Source organism: Crotalus tigris, unplaced genomic scaffold (genome assembly GCF_016545835.1).
Source record: "Crotalus tigris isolate CLP2741 ecotype Arizona unplaced genomic scaffold, ASM1654583v1 scf7180000024434.1680833, whole genome shotgun sequence".
Lineage (NCBI taxonomy): Eukaryota > Metazoa > Chordata > Lepidosauria > Squamata > Viperidae > Crotalus > Crotalus tigris.
In genome coordinates this window covers 1,112,354-1,130,296 of record NW_024100602.1, presented here as the reverse complement: position 1 = coordinate 1,130,296, position 17,943 = coordinate 1,112,354, and the positions used below count along the sequence as shown (strand labels likewise).

Sequence of the window (17,943 nt, the reverse complement as noted above, 5' to 3'; positions counted from 1 at the left end):
CTCTCACCTGGGTGAACATAGGCTTGCCATGCTGAGTGACCATAGTACACTGATCACAATCAAGTGAAACAAAGTTGTTATGGAAGGATTCCTTTGGGTGCTTCAGAACATAATACAGCTCAGTAGCGCCTCCCTCAAAGATACTGCGGAAGTAGCGAGGAATTAGGGTACGGCCGATTGCTGGACATCAGGAAGAAAAGAGTGATAAAAATCAATTCACTTTTCATTCTTTGGAGTATACATTCACGACCAGCATTGGCAAAAACATTTTTATGAAGATTATGAACAATAAATGGAACTGCCAACAAGCCAAGACCCAAGTCCTGAATGTACTGCTCAGAAGCAATAATGGTTTTATTGATCATTCCTTGATGCTGCCAAGCTCCATACCCATCTTAATTATATTTCTTTTAGATTCCTCTAATTTAAAAAGTATGGGGAGTAGCACAGAAGTAGCTCAAAAAGAACTTTATTTTCAACAGTGCTTCTGGATCTATCTAGTGTCATCACTATCTTGTAGTATCTTTCAAGGATTTCAGACAGGGTTTTTCCTAGCCCTAATTACAAATGTCAGGACTAAACTTGAGACTTCTGCATGCAACACATGCAATCTATACTCAACTATGCTTGTTCCACAATAACAGAACTGCTTTAAGTTATTCTAAACAGATATAATGTATTTTTCCATCTTAAAATAATCCACCTACTTTCTAGAAAATGATAAGTGGAAAGATTCTATGCATGCATGACTCCTAAGTCCAGAAATCTGTCAATGCCTTAGGAATATTTTATTCAAAGTATAATATTCCAAAATAGAAACAATATCAATTTGCTAATATATTTAATGCTTTTACCAAACACCCTAAGCATCCTTTTAATGTCACTTCTAACATTTTGGAAGAAATACCAAAGGAAAATCTTATCAGATGTTGATTTTTAGGTGGGGAGTAAAGGAAAAAATGTGAAGCTTTATATAAACTGGGCTTCCAACATTATTGTGATTAATGATATATAATTTTTATTTAAGTAATACAAATCCTCTTAGAATAACAAAAATGTATTAATAAGTTGGTAGAACACGGAATTTTCAACAAAAATCATTTCTAAAAATCGTTTGTCCACCCAAAAGTAATGTATTCTAACTGAAAACTTCATGGTAATTTCTAAAACACACAATGGGGAGCACAACTCTTATACAAGATCATAAATGCTAAATGCTTGCTGGGAATGCCAGGACAGTTTCTGTAGGGACCTATATATATAAATAGAAATACATGTATAGTTAAAAAAAGTAAAGGTTTTCATGTCCAACTCTAGGGGGCATTGCTCATCTCCGTTTCCTAACAGACACCCCCAACGTTATCCGAAGACACTTTTGTAGTCATGTGGCCCGCATGACTGCATGACTAAATACCAAGGTGCACAGAATGCTGTTATTTTCCCACCAAAGTGGTATCTATTTTATCTACTTGTATTTGGATGCTTTTGAACTCCTAGACTTGCAGGAGCTGGGCAAGAAAGGGAGCTCACCCTGTCACACAGTGCTTGGGTCTTGAACTGCCAGCCTTCAGTCAAAAAGTGCAACGTCTTTACCACTAGGCCACCGTACCCCTTAATATACATTACTTAGTCAAAAATCAACTTTCTTAACTTCTGAATTTAATGTTCAGGATTTTCCTGAATATTCCCTTTTGTAAATGGTCTATGAAGACAAAGAGGCATCTGATGCAGCTACACCAAATGTATACCAGGTCCCAAGATCATAATGACAATAGGAATTGTTCCCTTAGGATTTACTGCAGAAGACAGTGGATAAGCAGATAACTATTTGCATCTGCAACTTTATACATGAAAGATTTCTGAAGTAGGACAATAGTATATATCAACCAGACATGGAACTCAAAGTGACTCACTGTATCTCTTTGGTCCATCTTCCAAACAGAAAGTGATTGTTAACATGGCATCATCCTCAAAAAACTCAGTGGTGAAGGCATCCCACCACAGATTGTCACATTCCTATAGGCACAGAGCAGAAGAGATAAAGGTGCTATTAATGGATGGCATATCTGTCCAAGGGGAGCATTCCACATTAATGATTAAATTCACAATCTGGGAGTACTTTTGGATCTATCCTTGTTGCTTTAGGAACAATTGGCCACTGCAGCCAAAATTATTGTTTACCAACTTAGGTTGGTCCTCCACTTATGCTATTGGACACAGCTAGCTTCAATACAGTAATCCATCTACTAGTGATGTCTCCTTTAGATCAGGGTTCCCCAACATGTGGGGCCATGGCCCACTACTGGTCCGTGGCCTATTCGCAACTGGGCAGCGTGAGTGGCTGGCTGGTGCACACACATATGTGCGAGCGCAGAGCCCCACTTGTGCAAGTGCTGTACTTGGGGCCCCACTCATGGAAGTGTCGTGGGCGTTCCGTTCCCCACTCACGTGAGCACTGCGAATGCTTGGAGCCACAACTATGCAGCACTCTAATGTGTTTTTATAAAACATTTAACATACATGTTCATTAATTAATTTTATTTGTTTTAATTATTAATGTAATTTAAATTATAAACTGTTTTGAGACATCTATTAATAGCAAATGATGCAGAAAAAAATTAAAATAAAATCAGTTCTCAAAAGTTAAATAAAAATCAAAGATTGATTAATAGCTACAGTCTTTCCTCTCTTGTGCAATCATAATACTGTAGTTTCCGGCGTATAAGATGACTTTCGAAAGCGATGAAATCGGCACCGAAGTCGGGGGTCGTCTTATACGCTGAGTCGTCTTATACGCCGGAAATAACGGTAGTTTCCGGCGTATAAGACGACTTTCTAGGCATGCGACTCGGTGCCGAAGTCAGGGGTCGTCTTATATGCTGGAAAATACGGTAGCTATATATCTCTCTCCAAAGCTTTTCCATTTCTTCTAATTCAGTCATCCAGAAACCACAGTAACACACCTCTGTCCAGTTTTGCAGCCGCTTATTGAGTTCAAATATTCTGTAGTCAGTCTGGTTTCCATATGGTGTGTGTCTCCTGTCAAACAATCACAGCAATTACCTAACATTTATCCAGGAAACCTGGATGTGCAAAATGTTTTATTATTGTGGGGGACGACATAGATGTTATTGTAATTTCAAACCAGATTTTCACAAAATGTATTATCTTATTTGAATTTAAAAAAATTAAATACAACTTTTAAGTGGTTCTTATGTGAAGCTTTGCTGAAAAAAAATATTATTAGGCAGATGGAACAGAAAATAAATTAGTTACTTATCTGTAACAGCAATTCTTTCAGAAGTCATCTATGAATTCGCTCACTTAGGTTGTGTACCTTCACAGAACCTTCAGGAGCTTACAGAAACTTTTAGAGGGACTACACTGAACCCGTTCAGTTATGAACAAGGACACAGCGGGATAAAGAAACAGGCAAATCACTTCAGACTTAACAAGGTAAAAGGACATACTGGGCAAATTAATAGATGACCAATCAAAGAAATAGAAGTACAAATAAATATCCATTCTTCTTCATTATGGCCCTTGTGATTCAGAAAAATTGCTGATTAGCAAACTTCTTACTAGGAGTATGGTTTGGCCCATCAAGATGACCAGAGGAGAGCTCTATAAAGCCTGCATCGTTCTGGAAGCAAAAGTCCACTCTATAATAAGGGGTGAAGATGGAGACTATGCACCTGCCCAGCAAAGCTCTGAGACATCTATTAATGGCAAATGACACACAGCTTTCCTGTCTCAGAGGAAGGTTTCTGGTCTTGCTGTTGAGGATAGCCTGGCAGCCCATAATAATCTTTGATGGTTACAACCACCCATTTGAGCACACAACCTATAAGCTTTTAGAAAGTCTTTAGAAGGCCAAAAATAAGTACTGACCTGGTAGAAGGGTGCCATTAAAAAATAGCATACTTTATGCCCATCCAGAAGAGGAAGTTTACTCCCAGCCAGAACTGGCACTTATGAAATGATATCATAGGGCTGCAGGCTAGAAATCCATGACATAGTCCAAAATAACTTTATATTGTTCCAGTAGTGTTGAAAGGAGGACTACAGGCAGTCCTCACTTAGCAACTACAACTGGGACTGGCAACTCTGATGTTAAGCAACAATCATTAAGCGAGACATCCTGGGACCAGAATGGACTTATAACCACATTTCTGCTGTGGTTGTTAAGCAAATCACTCGCAATTAAGCAAGACATCATGTGACTGTAATTTTCAATTTTATAGCTGGCTTCTCCATTGATTTCATTGACTCTGCTTATCAGAAACTGGTACAAAATAGAACACTGTTACTGTCAAAAATGTCTGCTAGTTGTAAAGTGCCTGAATCTCAATCACATGATCACAAAGTTGCTGCAACAGTCATAAATGCAAGGACAGGTTGTAAAGTTACTTATTCAGTATATACCGTATATGCCGGCGTATTAGGCGACCCGGCGTATAAGACGACCCTTGTCTTTGGCGCTGAGTCGCATTCCTAGAACGTCGTCTTATACGCCGGAAACTACCAGTATTCCCGGCGTATAAGACGATTCGGCGTATAAGACGACCCCCGACTTTGGCGCTGATTTTAATGCTTGCGGAAGTCGCCTTATACACCGGCATATACGGTATATGAACTAAGAAATTTGAAAATGAACTGAGGCACTACAGCAGAAGCTACATTAGCTATTGGTATGGACAGGACAGGGCTCCCACTAAACATGTTTGTAGGCTCTAGAAGCTTCTAAACAGGACTCTGTACAAGTACATTATCTCATGACTACAAATCACCAATACAACATGGAAAAGGCTAAAGTTTTTAAATATTAATAGGACTTGATTACATCATTATCTCTAGAATGTGAAATTCTAAATTCTTCTATACTGATTATAAAGTTTAAGAAATCACTTTATATATCTAGAAAATATTTTCAGAAAATAAATAGTTTAGAAAATTTCTATGGGGTTTTGCAATTCCGAGAACATCTTTACAGAAAATGAAGAAAATTACAGGTAGACTTTGACTTAATGACGGTTTGCTTAATGACCATTCGAGGTTATCACAAGATTGAAAAAAGTTACTGATGATCTGTTCTTGAAGTTATGACTGCTGCACCACCCCATGATCATATGACTACATTTCAGGCACTTGGCAATTGACTTCCATTTACAACTGGTTGCAGTGGATCTCTGAAAGCAATTACATCAGTTAGAAAGTTAAGGAAGTTTAACAGCCTGGCAAATTGATTTTTTAAAGTTGGGAAACCCAACTTTAAAAATTGGATGGAAATGGGAATATTAACTTCATCTATAGATGAATTACTTAATGATCATTAAGTGTCATCTATCAGGTATCGCCCAATGGCATTTATACAGAATAAGATAATCATTTAAATGAAATATACACATACTTGAATAACTGCATTAGACAAGTATATATGGAATTATAACTTTATTGTTGTAACACCATCTCATATTATGTTTCCTTTGTTGTATTTCTTTCACTTTTTTCTGTTAAAGCACTCTTTGTTTTCCTTTTTTCTTTTTCTCTTTGACAATGTTTCCCCATCATTATCTTTGTTTTGCTGATTTTCTTTATGTTATTAATTAAAAAGCAATAAATGATAAGATATTATTTATATTTATTTCTTATAAATAAGAAAATAATAATCAAGAAATCATTTTAATCATACTTGAAATATTATGATTTAGCTATATTCTAGTTAATATTATAAGAAGCTTTTTCAATTTTATCTCTCCCCTCCAGCAGGATCAACACAAATTTGAGGGCATCAAATTGAACAAGGAAATACACAGACTTTATATGATATCTTACCCAATCCCAGGCTCCAGGTATGTTGGTGGATACATAGGAGTTGGTCTGCGAAGAAATAAGCCCATACAAGATTAATTTATCAAAACCCTGTCAAATCATTTCATTACCAAGCAGAGTGTATCGCAGACAAATAACTTTGGAAAAGGTGGTGGGGGGGGAGAACACGCTTTACCAATGTCCACCTTCCACTTCAGATTTTTTTTCTTAGCTTACGCTCCTCCAGTGATTAGACAAATAATGTCTAATGCAAAGTTATTGAAGTATTATTATTATGAGGTATTATTATGATCATCATAATTTATAACACACTGAGAGCTGTAAGATAAATAACACTGTGCTCAAACACGTGTACATCAGGCTAGATGAAGGCTGTTTAAGCTACAAACGCTATTAGAAATCAGCTTGACTATTACTGGCAAAGTCCATAACCAAAAGTATTGTAACAAAGTTCGCATGAATGGAGAATCATTGATGTACAGCCAAAATATAATTAAAGAAAGTTTGTCTTAGAATATTGGAACTGATTTAACAGTGCTGTATCTTAGTGAACATCTGTGGAGAATACTTTCTTTGTGCTTTTTCTTGTATTTTGGCATCTTTTAAAAAGGAAAAACAAACTAAAATCAGTGAAAAAAGGGGAAGCAAATGAAGCAGATAAACAGTTCCTGTTTTGCTTAAAATATATACCATAACTTCTTTGGAGGGGAGGACATATTTTCATTTCATTCATCAATACTTGGTGTGAATGTAATGAAATCATACCAAAGGGAAACAGCATCCCTTCCTCAGGAGACTGGGCCAGGAGAAACTGGTTGTCCAAGCATCATGAATCTGACCATTCCTACTCTAAGGAGATCCCCCTGCTCTGTCAACAAGTTTGATAGCATGTTTTGTCTGACAAGAACCTGCTCGGCAGTTTTGAGTCTTATTCTTCCTTCTCCTTTTTACATGCAGGCAGTTCTCATGCCCTACAATCAGTGGTTCTTAACCTGGGCGATATCGCCCCCCAGGGGGCAATTTCATTTTTCAGGGGGGCGATGGAACGAAAAGGGGCGACGTGGGGGCGAAGGAACAAAAAGGGGGCGATATGGGGGCGATGGAGCGAGAAGTTTTGGGGACACTTTTGAGCCTTTTTTGTACAGTGAATGGCTGTATATCTGTCGTACAAAAACATCAGATCGCTCACTATTAGTGGATTGAATTGTGTTTTCAAATGTTCCTCCAGCTAGCTTCAGTACAGAACGCTGTACATATGTATATACGCATTGCTTATCTTCATGCGTGTTGTGCAGCAGCCTCTACCCATACAGTGGCGCGCCATTAGCCAGAATATGGGAGATATGGGGAAAAGACTGGAAATAAATTATTTGCATCGATATGTCCTGATGAACAATTTTAAAGAAAACAAAAAAAGTGTTTGCATAAATTGAAGAATTATTTCCCATGTTGTGATTGAGAAATTATGTTGGGGGAGGGGGGCGATGACAACTTCCTCATTGGCTCAAGGGGGCAATTCGTTCAAAAAGGTTAAGAACCACTGCCCTACATCATAGTCAGTCGTTAACTTGGCTATAAGAACTGAGGAGATGGATCTCTGCCCAAAATTCCTGTAGGAAAGTTTGCTCTATTTTTAGACTCACATCTATCTTCAGGTTCCTCATCATTGAAGAGCAGTATGTTACAGGTCAGTGGATCACTGAATAAGTGGACTCATTTTCCAGTTTAGCTGACCTGGAACTTCCTACCGTTTGAAACATGTTGCTCCAGACTTCTGATACTTAAATTGTGCTCCTAATAATACTCGTGTGCCAGGAGAATATAAATAATCATAAATTTATATCAGCACAAAAAAATACCTTCAGTATCTCTGCATGATTAATAGTGTCGGCCTATCCTCTTTCCAATCAAGAATGGATCTTGTAAAAAAAAAAAAAAGCTGCTTTGTATCCTGGATAGTCTTTTTTTTTAGGGTGTTTCTCCAATTTTAAATTCAAAAACAAATCAAACACACTTTGCCAGTTGAAAAAACATAAAAATATAAATTAAATATGAATAAAGAAGGAAAATGTTTTGTACTTGATTTTGATTTAACATGGGAAGAAAACAGTATCCTTATTAACCATTTTATTTCCTGTATCTTAGCAGCTCTAATGCCTACCTCACTTCCAAAGTAATCCATGTTGGAATGCTTCCCACAAATTTCAACACTAATTAGGTTGACAGTGACTGGTTAACTGGGTTAACCTGGGTTAGCTTGCAGGCTATATCAAGGTTGGCATACAGCTCATTAATGATTTTTGTCGTATTTCAGAACCCATTTCTTTCATCTCTTCTGATCTGGAATTTAAAGACCCTTCACTGGCTTTAAAGGTTATGCCTTAAAAAAACAGGTTTGAGATTTAATTGGTTTTGATCAAGAACATCCCAATTTTGCACTACTAAAGGAGCTTTTCACTTACCCCACATCTCGATCCAGCATAGTGCCTGAGTGAAAGGGGGTGAAGGCGTTGCCGTTTGGAGGCTCCTTTGGAGAGTACAGCTTGAATGACTTAGAGGAACAGCCTGGGGGAGGGAAAAAGGCCATAGTTTAATGAATGCTATTTAGAAAAATATAACATTTGTGGAATATCATTACGATGTTACAGACACTCTAAGACTCACCCTGCAGTACACTAGGTCTGTTTCACGTCTTCAGGTTCTAAATAGAAATGGTTAACTCACTAAGGTAGCCCACTGCTGTCATTTCAAACTGCTACGTGTAAGGAGATCAGTACTAGAGAAAAATCTAATATTTGAAGGAAACATTTTCTTCTACAGCCTTAATAATTCTTGAAGGAATTTTAACTGAGATCTACAATTAATAAGCAGCTTTTACTATTTTTTTTCTGCTCAGCCAAACCTACTGTAGATAAAGGATTTTAATTTTTGATAGAAGGAACAACCCAAAAGTAGCAATATATCGCAGACATGTTGGACTTCAAATCAATGAGACCAACTAATAAAACTAAGCAACCAATTAGCATAATCTAAGAAAATATTTGTGGCAATATAGACCAATTTCTGTGTGATGTTCGTGTAGAGTTTCTACATTCACAATTAACAGAATAATGTCTTCTGGAAGATCATTAGGAAACATTAATTTTCTCAAAAATAAACAGAAAAACTAGAAATAAATGGTGACAAAAAGGATTTAATACATAATCCACACTATCTGAGACAACTGAGTGTTTCAGAATTGTAAGTTCATGTATTTCAGATACATATACAAGAAAGGTTGCCTAGGTCCTTTTGTGATCTTGGTGGGATGTAAAATTTGCAGCTTTTAGTACTCAAATGTGGAAAACTCTATCCTATGTATAATCCAGTTTGTACATATAATTACTGCACTCTAACTACTTGGATTGTTCTGAGCTTATAGTGTTTCATTCTGCACAAGATTACAAGACATGCACAGTTGCAGCTTAAGCACCGTGATGAAAATCCTCAGTGTAGAATCTATTTTAATATTCTAACCTTTCCAAACTTGTTTATGGACACATGATTGGATACTATTGAAGCATTTAACAGAGATATGTTTCAAGATAATTACAGAACAAGATCTTCCCTCAATGAAAGGCAGATTAATACTGCTATTGGATGAGCTATTGGTTAGTGACTCTAAGAATCCTAAATATGGTTTATTTGAATGCTCTTTTATTGAAGAAAATGAAAGTATATACTGTAAGGGGCTTACCATGGAATTGAGAGTTCCTGCCAATGCAAATTTATATGGAACATATTATATAAATGCTTCAATTCAAAAAGACTACTATTGATCCTATCCTCTAGATCAGTGGTTCTCAACCTTTTTAATGCCGCGACCCCCAACCGGTCATAAGTCGAGGACTACTCAACCGGTCGTAAGTCGAGGACTACTCACCTGGTTTGCAGAATGGGACTTTTGGCGGGCTCAGCAGGGCAGAGACAGCCTGGATAATTCCTATTTGCTTTTGAAAGCCAATAGAATTAGACTCTATTCAAGAGAGTCTATTCTATTGGCTTTCAAAAGCCAATAGAATAAAAGGGAGTAGCACAGCTAAGGAAAAGGGGAAAAAAATGGCAGACTGCATTGTTTGGCGACCCCCGTGAAATGGTCGTTCGACCCCAAATGGGGTCCCGACCCACAGGTTGAGAACCACTGCTCTAGATGATAGAATAGAATTTATAATTACAGACCTCAAGGGTATGCATTTAACCCTTAACTTCACAAAACTCCCCCAAAGTAGGAAACAGTAATCCACTGCAGATTTGTTTATTTCATCAAGTCACATTCATTCATTTCTATTGCCTATGACCACCATGTTCCAAGAAAGAGATGTTTTGCGGTTAGTTTTTTTAGTCCATATTTCAATAACCAATGCTGAGACTGTTACGGCTTTTTCCTAAACCATATCTATTTCAGAAAAGCGCATGGGGACTGAGGTAGATGTCATTTAAACATAACAAACATAATTGATGAATTAACCTTTAATTATCCAGTGCTATTTTAGAGGCATTCTCTTAGCCAGCCAACAAATGTCACTAGAGGGCTCCATGTGCTGTTCATCAATTTCCTCTACAATCAATGCATTTCACTGACAAAGATTCCAGTTTCTCTCCCTTCCTCCCATTCCATTTTTATGGATGTTATGAATTTTCCACTCATTCCCTTTTTCCTCATTTAAATCAGCAGAACAAAGCCAGTGTTTGCCTTTGTTCTTCTAGAAGCAGCAACAGGCTAAAACATTAGCAGTTCTTGGTAAGCAAGAAAGACCAGTTCTATTCATGGCAGGTGCCATCATGTCTATATCACACATGTTACAACACCTCATTTTCTCCATTCAGGTATAGCCGTTGGTACTGATTATTTAATTAATGTTGGGAATGCTTAGCTGACAATTGCAGAAACATCACTACAATAAAAGTGACTAAGAAACAACTGAAAACCACCAGATCAAAAATCAGGCCAAGACATGGAATTTTACACACTATATGACTTTACATAAAAGTCATGGAGCACAGTGAAAAATATGGGACTAAGATTAAATATAAAGACGAAACTAATGACAACAGGTACAGCAATCATCTTTTAAACTGACAACGAAGATATTAAAGGGGTGGATAGCTTCTGCCTTTTAAGATCAATTATCAGCAATAAAGAAATTGCAGACTAGCACTCAGTATAGTAGCAGTGAGGGACTTAGAAATGATACTTAGATACCATGATGTGTCTATACCTAAAAAACAAAAGTGAATCATGCAGGCAATGGTTTTCTTTGTGATGCTCTATGAAAGTGAACATTGAATTTGAAAAAGCAAGACAGAAACAATATTTATGTTTTTAAACTGATTTCTGAGAAGATTCCTGAGAATACCACGTGTAGTCAAGAAAATAAAGAAATGCATCTTTATATAAATAAACCCAGGGTTCTTGTTCAAGTCATGCATTATAATCTTATATTATCGTATTCTGGAAACATTCTGTAAGTATCTAGCTCTCTTGTTAAACCTATAATACTGGGAAAGGTAAAAGGAAAAAGAAAAAGATGATCAATAGCAAGGTGGACAAACTTAATTCAGCTGCAACAGATGCCCCACTGGAAGACTTGAAGAACCAGGTTGGGTTAGGGTTCTTCATGGAGAAAATCTATATGGCCGCTAAGAGTTGTCACCAACTTGAGGGCATATAATCAATTGATCAGTCATGCTAAAATTGCATATTTATTCCTGGCATTTCAAACACTCATTTTGGTCACTTTCCCAGCAATGATATGAATAAAACAGCTGAAGAGTGGCCCACACTACTCATTCCTGAGATATATACTTCTTTACAATTAATATATAGATGCTCTATAGCAGTTGCTCTGGAAACCAAGAAATCTGGATTGTATTTCAGTGCTATTTAATCCAAACAAATATACAATCTATGCCAAAATTCACTTTTTTTTTCAAAATTATGTGACAGAAAAAATGTGTATAAAGAAGCATGAATTTAGAGACAAAATGCAGACAAACCCATATATGTAAAAAAATCACTTGTGCATAATTCACATATAAGTACTATATATTAAACACATTTTGAGAAATGTACATAAACATTAACACAATTTTTGTGTATTATTTAAATAATAAAATGACATGGATTATAGGTTGAAACAAATTTGAGTGGAAAAACTGAGCAAAACTCTAATTCATATTCACCCAATTTTACACAAACCCATCCAACATGCATATAGGGATGCTCTTGTGATAAACTAGAGCAGTGCTTCTCAACGTTTGTGTGACGGCGACCCCCGTCACACAAACGTTCTGCGCATGCGCGGCGCCACGCGCATGGGGGCGGGGCCCCAATGCGCGGCGCGGATGTGCGGCACGCCCCATATGCGACGCGCATGTGCGACGGGCCCATGCGCGATGCGCGTGCACGGCACCGCCCCATGTGCGTCGCGCGTGCGCGGCGGCGCCCCCTGTGTGCGGCGCACATGCGCGGCGGCCCCGTGCACGGTGCGCATGCACGGCGCCACGAAAAATGGCGGATCGCCACCTTTGGCGACCCCCGAAAAATGGTCGATCGACCCCAAATGGGGTCGTGACCCATAGGTTGAGAACCACTGAACCAGAGGCTGCTATGCATAGGACAGATCATTAGTTTTAAATGATAGATTCAGAAACATACATGTTTTGCATGTATAGCTGGTCCTTGACTTACAACAATTTGTTTAGTGACCATTCAAAGCTACAACAGCACTGAAAAAAGAGACTTACAACTGTTGTAGCATCCCCATAGTCATGTGATCAAAATTCAGAAGCTTGGCAACTGACTCATATCTACAATTGCTGCAATGTCCTGGGGTAATGTGATCACCTGTTGCAACCTTCTGACAGCAAAATTAATGGGGAAACCAGATTCACTTAACAATTGTATTACTAACTGAACAACTGCAGTGATTTACTTAACAAATGTGGGAAGAAATGTTCTAAAATGGGCCAAAACTCACTTAACTGCCTCACTTAGCAACATACATTTTGGAGTTAACTGTGGTCGTAAGTTGAGGACTACCTATATTTTGCCATAGATATATGAATAATAATAGGTTATTCTCAGTGTGAGGATAAAGCAGTCTGAATTCAGTTTTCATTTTACTTGCATGAAGCATAACTCCAATTTGTAACATTTAAAAGAGTCCAAAAGTTCAGGAGTGGCATCCCCAAAATAAATTCCACTTAGCTTGAAAACTCACATTTAAACCCCCCTCACCCATTGTATATGGCTCACCTCAGCAGAGCCTTAATTACAGTCATACCCCTAACTCATGTTTAAACACATCTCTGGGCTTCATACAGAAAAGGAGAGCCTGAAGGACCTTCTGGGTGACCTTTCCGTTGCTGTGGAGATAGAGAAATCACCGAGGCAACCAACCTGCTCCTCCCCTCCCAGCATCCCTTGACAGTCACCATCTGCTGCTGGGTGAGTAATGGAGCTTGCCAGGCTGACTGCAACCCCAGGTTGACCAACCTAACTATTCTGGCCAACTCACAGCATCTAGACTTGGCATTCCAAAATATTCAAGTTCCTCCTTAATATGCAGAAGTCAGAGGAAGAAAGTTAGCTGTGTTCACTCATAAAGCTAATACTGGGTTCTAGTTTATATGAAGATTAACAAAAAAAAAATACTCATGTAATTTTCCTCTACACTGGATCAGCCATGAAGATTTAAAACTTATGCTTCTTTTAGATTTGCTGCATCTAAAAGCTATATGAAATGATTTGCTGGAATAAGCTAATTATTTTAATGATGGCTTGAAGTGGACTTATTTTAGGAAACTATTTTGTTAGCCTTGTCTATCACAAAAAATACCTTATCAGATTTCAGGAAATTATTAAAAAGACTTTTACGAGGTCATTTGATTTATAGTTATTACCATCTTTTTATTTTTTTACTTATTCTATGATTTCAACTGTGGTTTAATTTGGGGGGGATTACTTATTGTTTATTTTATGTCATTTACTTGTACATATTAATAATGGAACTATAATCCACCCAGATATTTTTGAATGAGGCAGACAACCCCACCCCAATAAATAGATAAAATAATCTAGAATGGAATCAAAAGCCTCCAAATTCCTTGTGACTATCCTTGGAGAATATTTACCCTCATAATATTAAAACTTGATAGAGCAGGTCAGCCAGTGGGATAGCATTTTCTTATAACTGTAAAAAAATCCATGGATCAAAGGAATAAAGACCAAAACTCTTTACATTAATAACAAAACAACAAGTTGCATTAAAATGTTCAGAATACTTTCCTTTGGAAACTCACTGTCTTGCTTGCTTCTACTCTGAGGCAAAGTTTATGCTCAATGTTTAGACTGAATATGTGGTACTGGGCAGCATATATTAAACATATATTTTGTGTGCACATGTATGTAAACTTTAAATACAGCTGGATCTAGTGATAGATTTCCATGTTATGCAGTAAACTGACAAATATGATTCTTAATTTAATAATAATAGTAAAGCTGGAAGGGACCTTAGAGGTCATCTAGTCCAACCCCCTACTCAGGCAGGAAACCCTATACCATTTCGGACAAATGGCTGTCCAGTCTCTTCTTAAAAACTTCCAGTGTTGGAGCATTCACCGCTTCTGGAGGCAGGTTATTCCATTGGTTAACTGTTCTGTCAATTTTCTGATGACAACATTTTCATTTCTCCCATCCCAACGTCTACTGTTGCAATGAACAGAAAATGGAGGTTGCAAAAGTGAATTTATATTTGGAAGGATTGTATATTCTGCTACTTGACATTCAAAACTAATTCATGAGTTCAGAATACTTTAATTTTAAATGCCTACCTTTTGAACTAGGATACTTACCAGTATTCAGTCACTGACTGAAATGGGCAGCCATAAAAATTTGAATGAACGAATGAATGAATGAATATGTTCTGGGACTCTACTGAAAAAGAATTATCCATCTTTGTCATGGAAGGAGTCTACCTCTTGCCATACTCTGTAGTACTTACAGTTATTACTTCTTGTATTAGAATAAAACTACTTCTACACTTGAAAACCTCTGAACACAAATGTATAGGATATCTAAAAAGCAGAGGCTGAAAAATCTACAATCTCAACTGTGATCTCATAGGCCAGAGGTCCCCAACCTTTTGAGCACCAGGAACCAGTTCCGTGGAGAGAGGTTTTTCTGCGGACTGGAGGGGGCGTGGTTTCATGTACTGCATGCATCCCGCGAATGGGGCTTTGCTTGTATTGCAGTGAGTCTTGGACCCTTTATGTATGGCAGGAGAGAAAGCTGAACACCTTTCATATGTGCTGTCTCCGACGTATTCTCGGCATCACCTGGCATGACAAAGTCCCAAATAGCGCAGTCCTGGAATGTGCTGGAATTTGTAGCATGTATACATTATTGAAACAGCAACGTCTACACTGGCTTGGGCATGTCATGAGAATGGCGATGGTCGGATTCCAAAAGATCTCCTGCATGGAGAACTAGTGCAGGGAAAGCACCCCAGAGAGAGACCTGAGCTGCGATATAAGGATATCTGCAAGAGGGACCTGAAGGCTTTGGGAATGGACATTAACAACTGGGAATCCTTGACCTCTGATCATTCAGCCTGAAGGCTAAAGATGCAGCATGGCCTTCTCCAATTCAAAGAGACACTTGTGTGGCAGGCTGAGGCAAAAAGACAGTCCCGGAACCAGTGAAATCTGGGGGCTGGACAGGGGACAGATTGTATCTGCCCTCAGTTTGGAAGGGACTGCCACTCTCAAATTGGCCTTTTTAGCTGTTTTAGGACCTCTTTCCAGAGCATGATACCATAGTCTCTTGAAGGATGCCAATGATGCATCCCGCGGATGGGGCTTTGCTTGTTTGCGTGAACAGGCTTCTGGCATGCCGTGGACCAGGGGCTGGGGACCAGTCATAGGCAATAGTGCTGTTTCATGTGGAATTTATATTTCATCTGCCAAAGGTCCATCCCATCTATTTTTTGAAGTCAAATATTTTGCAGGTCCACATTTTCATGTATATTTATCAATACTTAAAAAGTATTTCTTACAATATGTACCTTTCTATATCCTATGTTCACTGTATATTATTTGATCAGATAACTGTATTGAAAAAGCAAAAGCATGCCAAAAATTCATTGCAATCTTTGTTTGCAATCTTCAATTGCAATCAGTTTGGGAAGTATAAAGTGTATCAGATCATATCAAAATAGGAATATAATAAACTTGCTTCCCATCCTTTTCTGCAAGTTTTTTAGTTTCCCCCCTCCCCATTTGGCCTCCTGCCTGCTAAATCCTTTAAGTACAATAACTTGGTGATACTTTATAAATGTGGGAACTTCAGTTCCCCAAATCTCTCAGTCTGCCTGGGCATTACTGAACATTCTGAAACCTGCACATTGGGAGATTGTCAGGACCCACTTCAACTAATCACCCAAGAAAGCAGAACTCTTGAAACAGGCATTGTCTCAAAAGGAAACTTTTATTAGGGACTAATGATAGCAGGGAATTCAAGGCGAGATCTGAAGAAAGCCCCCCCCCCATGAATGATATAATTAAGCAAGCAGTATGCCCCCTCCCATCAAAGTCATAATGTCCGTTTGAAATCCAGCCAATCCACAGGTGGTCTGGTATGCGGTTAACTGGCATGGTAGCGGGGCATCTCAAGGTCTTCTTCAGCTTTCGTTTCCTTGTAACTGTTTTCCAGATAAGGAAACACATTCCATTCTCAAAAGGAGGTCAGATAAAGAAAGGAGAAACACTATGAATCCCCCATGCACCCCCTCAAGAATGGCAGGCCCCAGAAGGATAGAAGAAAGGAGAGAGCGGATGAGGAGTTTTGGGGTCTGACAGAGATATTAGATTGGAAAAGGCTGTATGAGACCGCATTATCCACAACAACTCTAATCTCTTTGCTTCATCACTACCTAAACTGGTCTGGTTGTCCTAGGCTGCTTAATTCCATTACAAGAACAAAACGTTGGTTTGATGGACAAAAAAAGGCTTTTGTATCAGAGAATCAAAATATACTCCTTCATTCATTGCCAAAGTACCACCCAACATCTTCATTTATTTTGTTCTTTCCCCCCCCCAACAATTCAAAAAAGGATTCCTATTCCTGTATGTTAGTACATAGTACACACTTCATTACAAAGGGAACAGAGAAAGAAAAATTATACTGATTAAATAGATGAAACTGATTCAGAAGTACAAACAGAAGATCAAATCAGGTAAAGTTTCCTTGTGTAGAAAAGGCTCCATTTATTTAGAAGAGTAGTATAGCAGGGAGAAAGTATCATATCTTTTTTTCTCTCTACAAATAATGTGTGAAAATTGTATTAACATGTGGCAACATTTAAAATATCCCCTACCATAAAACTTGGATAATACAGGTAATCCTCAACATATGACCACAATTGAGCCCAAAATTTAGGTTGCTAAGTGAGAAATGTGTTAAGTGACTTTTGCCCCGTTTTACGACTTTTTGGATCACATTTGTTAAGTGAATCACTGCAGTTCTTAAATTAGTAACATGGTTAAGTGTATCTGGTTCCCCCCCCCCCATTGACTTTGCTTGTCAGAAGGTCACAAAAGGGGATCACATAGCTCCGGGACATTGCAACTATCATAAATGTGAGTCAGCTGTCAAGCATCTGAATGTAAATCAGATGACCATGGGGATGCTGCAATAAATGTGAAAAATGGTCATAAATCACTTTTTTCAGTGCTGTTGTAACTTCAAATGGTCACTAAATTAACTGTAGTATGTCGAGGACTACCTGTATTGACCTATTCGGTCTCTTTATTCTGATGCATACTGGTTTAAAGTTAACTGGATTTGAAGATGCACAAAAAATATCTATGGAAAACGGGATGTCTGGGTGTATTGAAAATATTTTTAACCATGTGGCTAACATATGCAGTTTGCAACTTCAATGGAAATCTTTTGTTATGCAAGTGTTGGATGGATAGCAGCAAATTACTTCACTGAGCCACTGTGAAGTTCTACCCCTTCTATACCTTTTATCTAAAGCACCTACTGCAGTGGTGGCGAACCTATGGCAC

At 38.1% G+C, this 17,943-nt stretch overlaps 1 protein-coding gene across 3 annotated transcripts in view; it reads right to left on the bottom strand.

Annotated features, from left to right (window-relative positions):
- LDB1 (LIM domain binding 1) overlaps positions 1-17,943 on the bottom strand; it is a 68,678-nt gene that overhangs the window by 12,249 nt on the left and 38,486 nt on the right. For all 3 annotated transcript variants that reach the window (XM_039331171.1, XM_039331170.1, XM_039331172.1), the window contains exons 2-6: positions 8,295-8,397; positions 5,836-5,880; positions 2,964-3,039; positions 1,914-2,016; positions 8-180 (exon numbers count right to left, since the gene is read on the bottom strand). In XM_039331171.1, the coding sequence (XP_039187105.1) occupies positions 8-180; positions 1,914-2,016; positions 2,964-3,039; positions 5,836-5,880; positions 8,295-8,397 (500 nt within the window). The remainder of the gene's footprint in view (positions 1-7; positions 181-1,913; positions 2,017-2,963; positions 3,040-5,835; positions 5,881-8,294; positions 8,398-17,943) is intronic.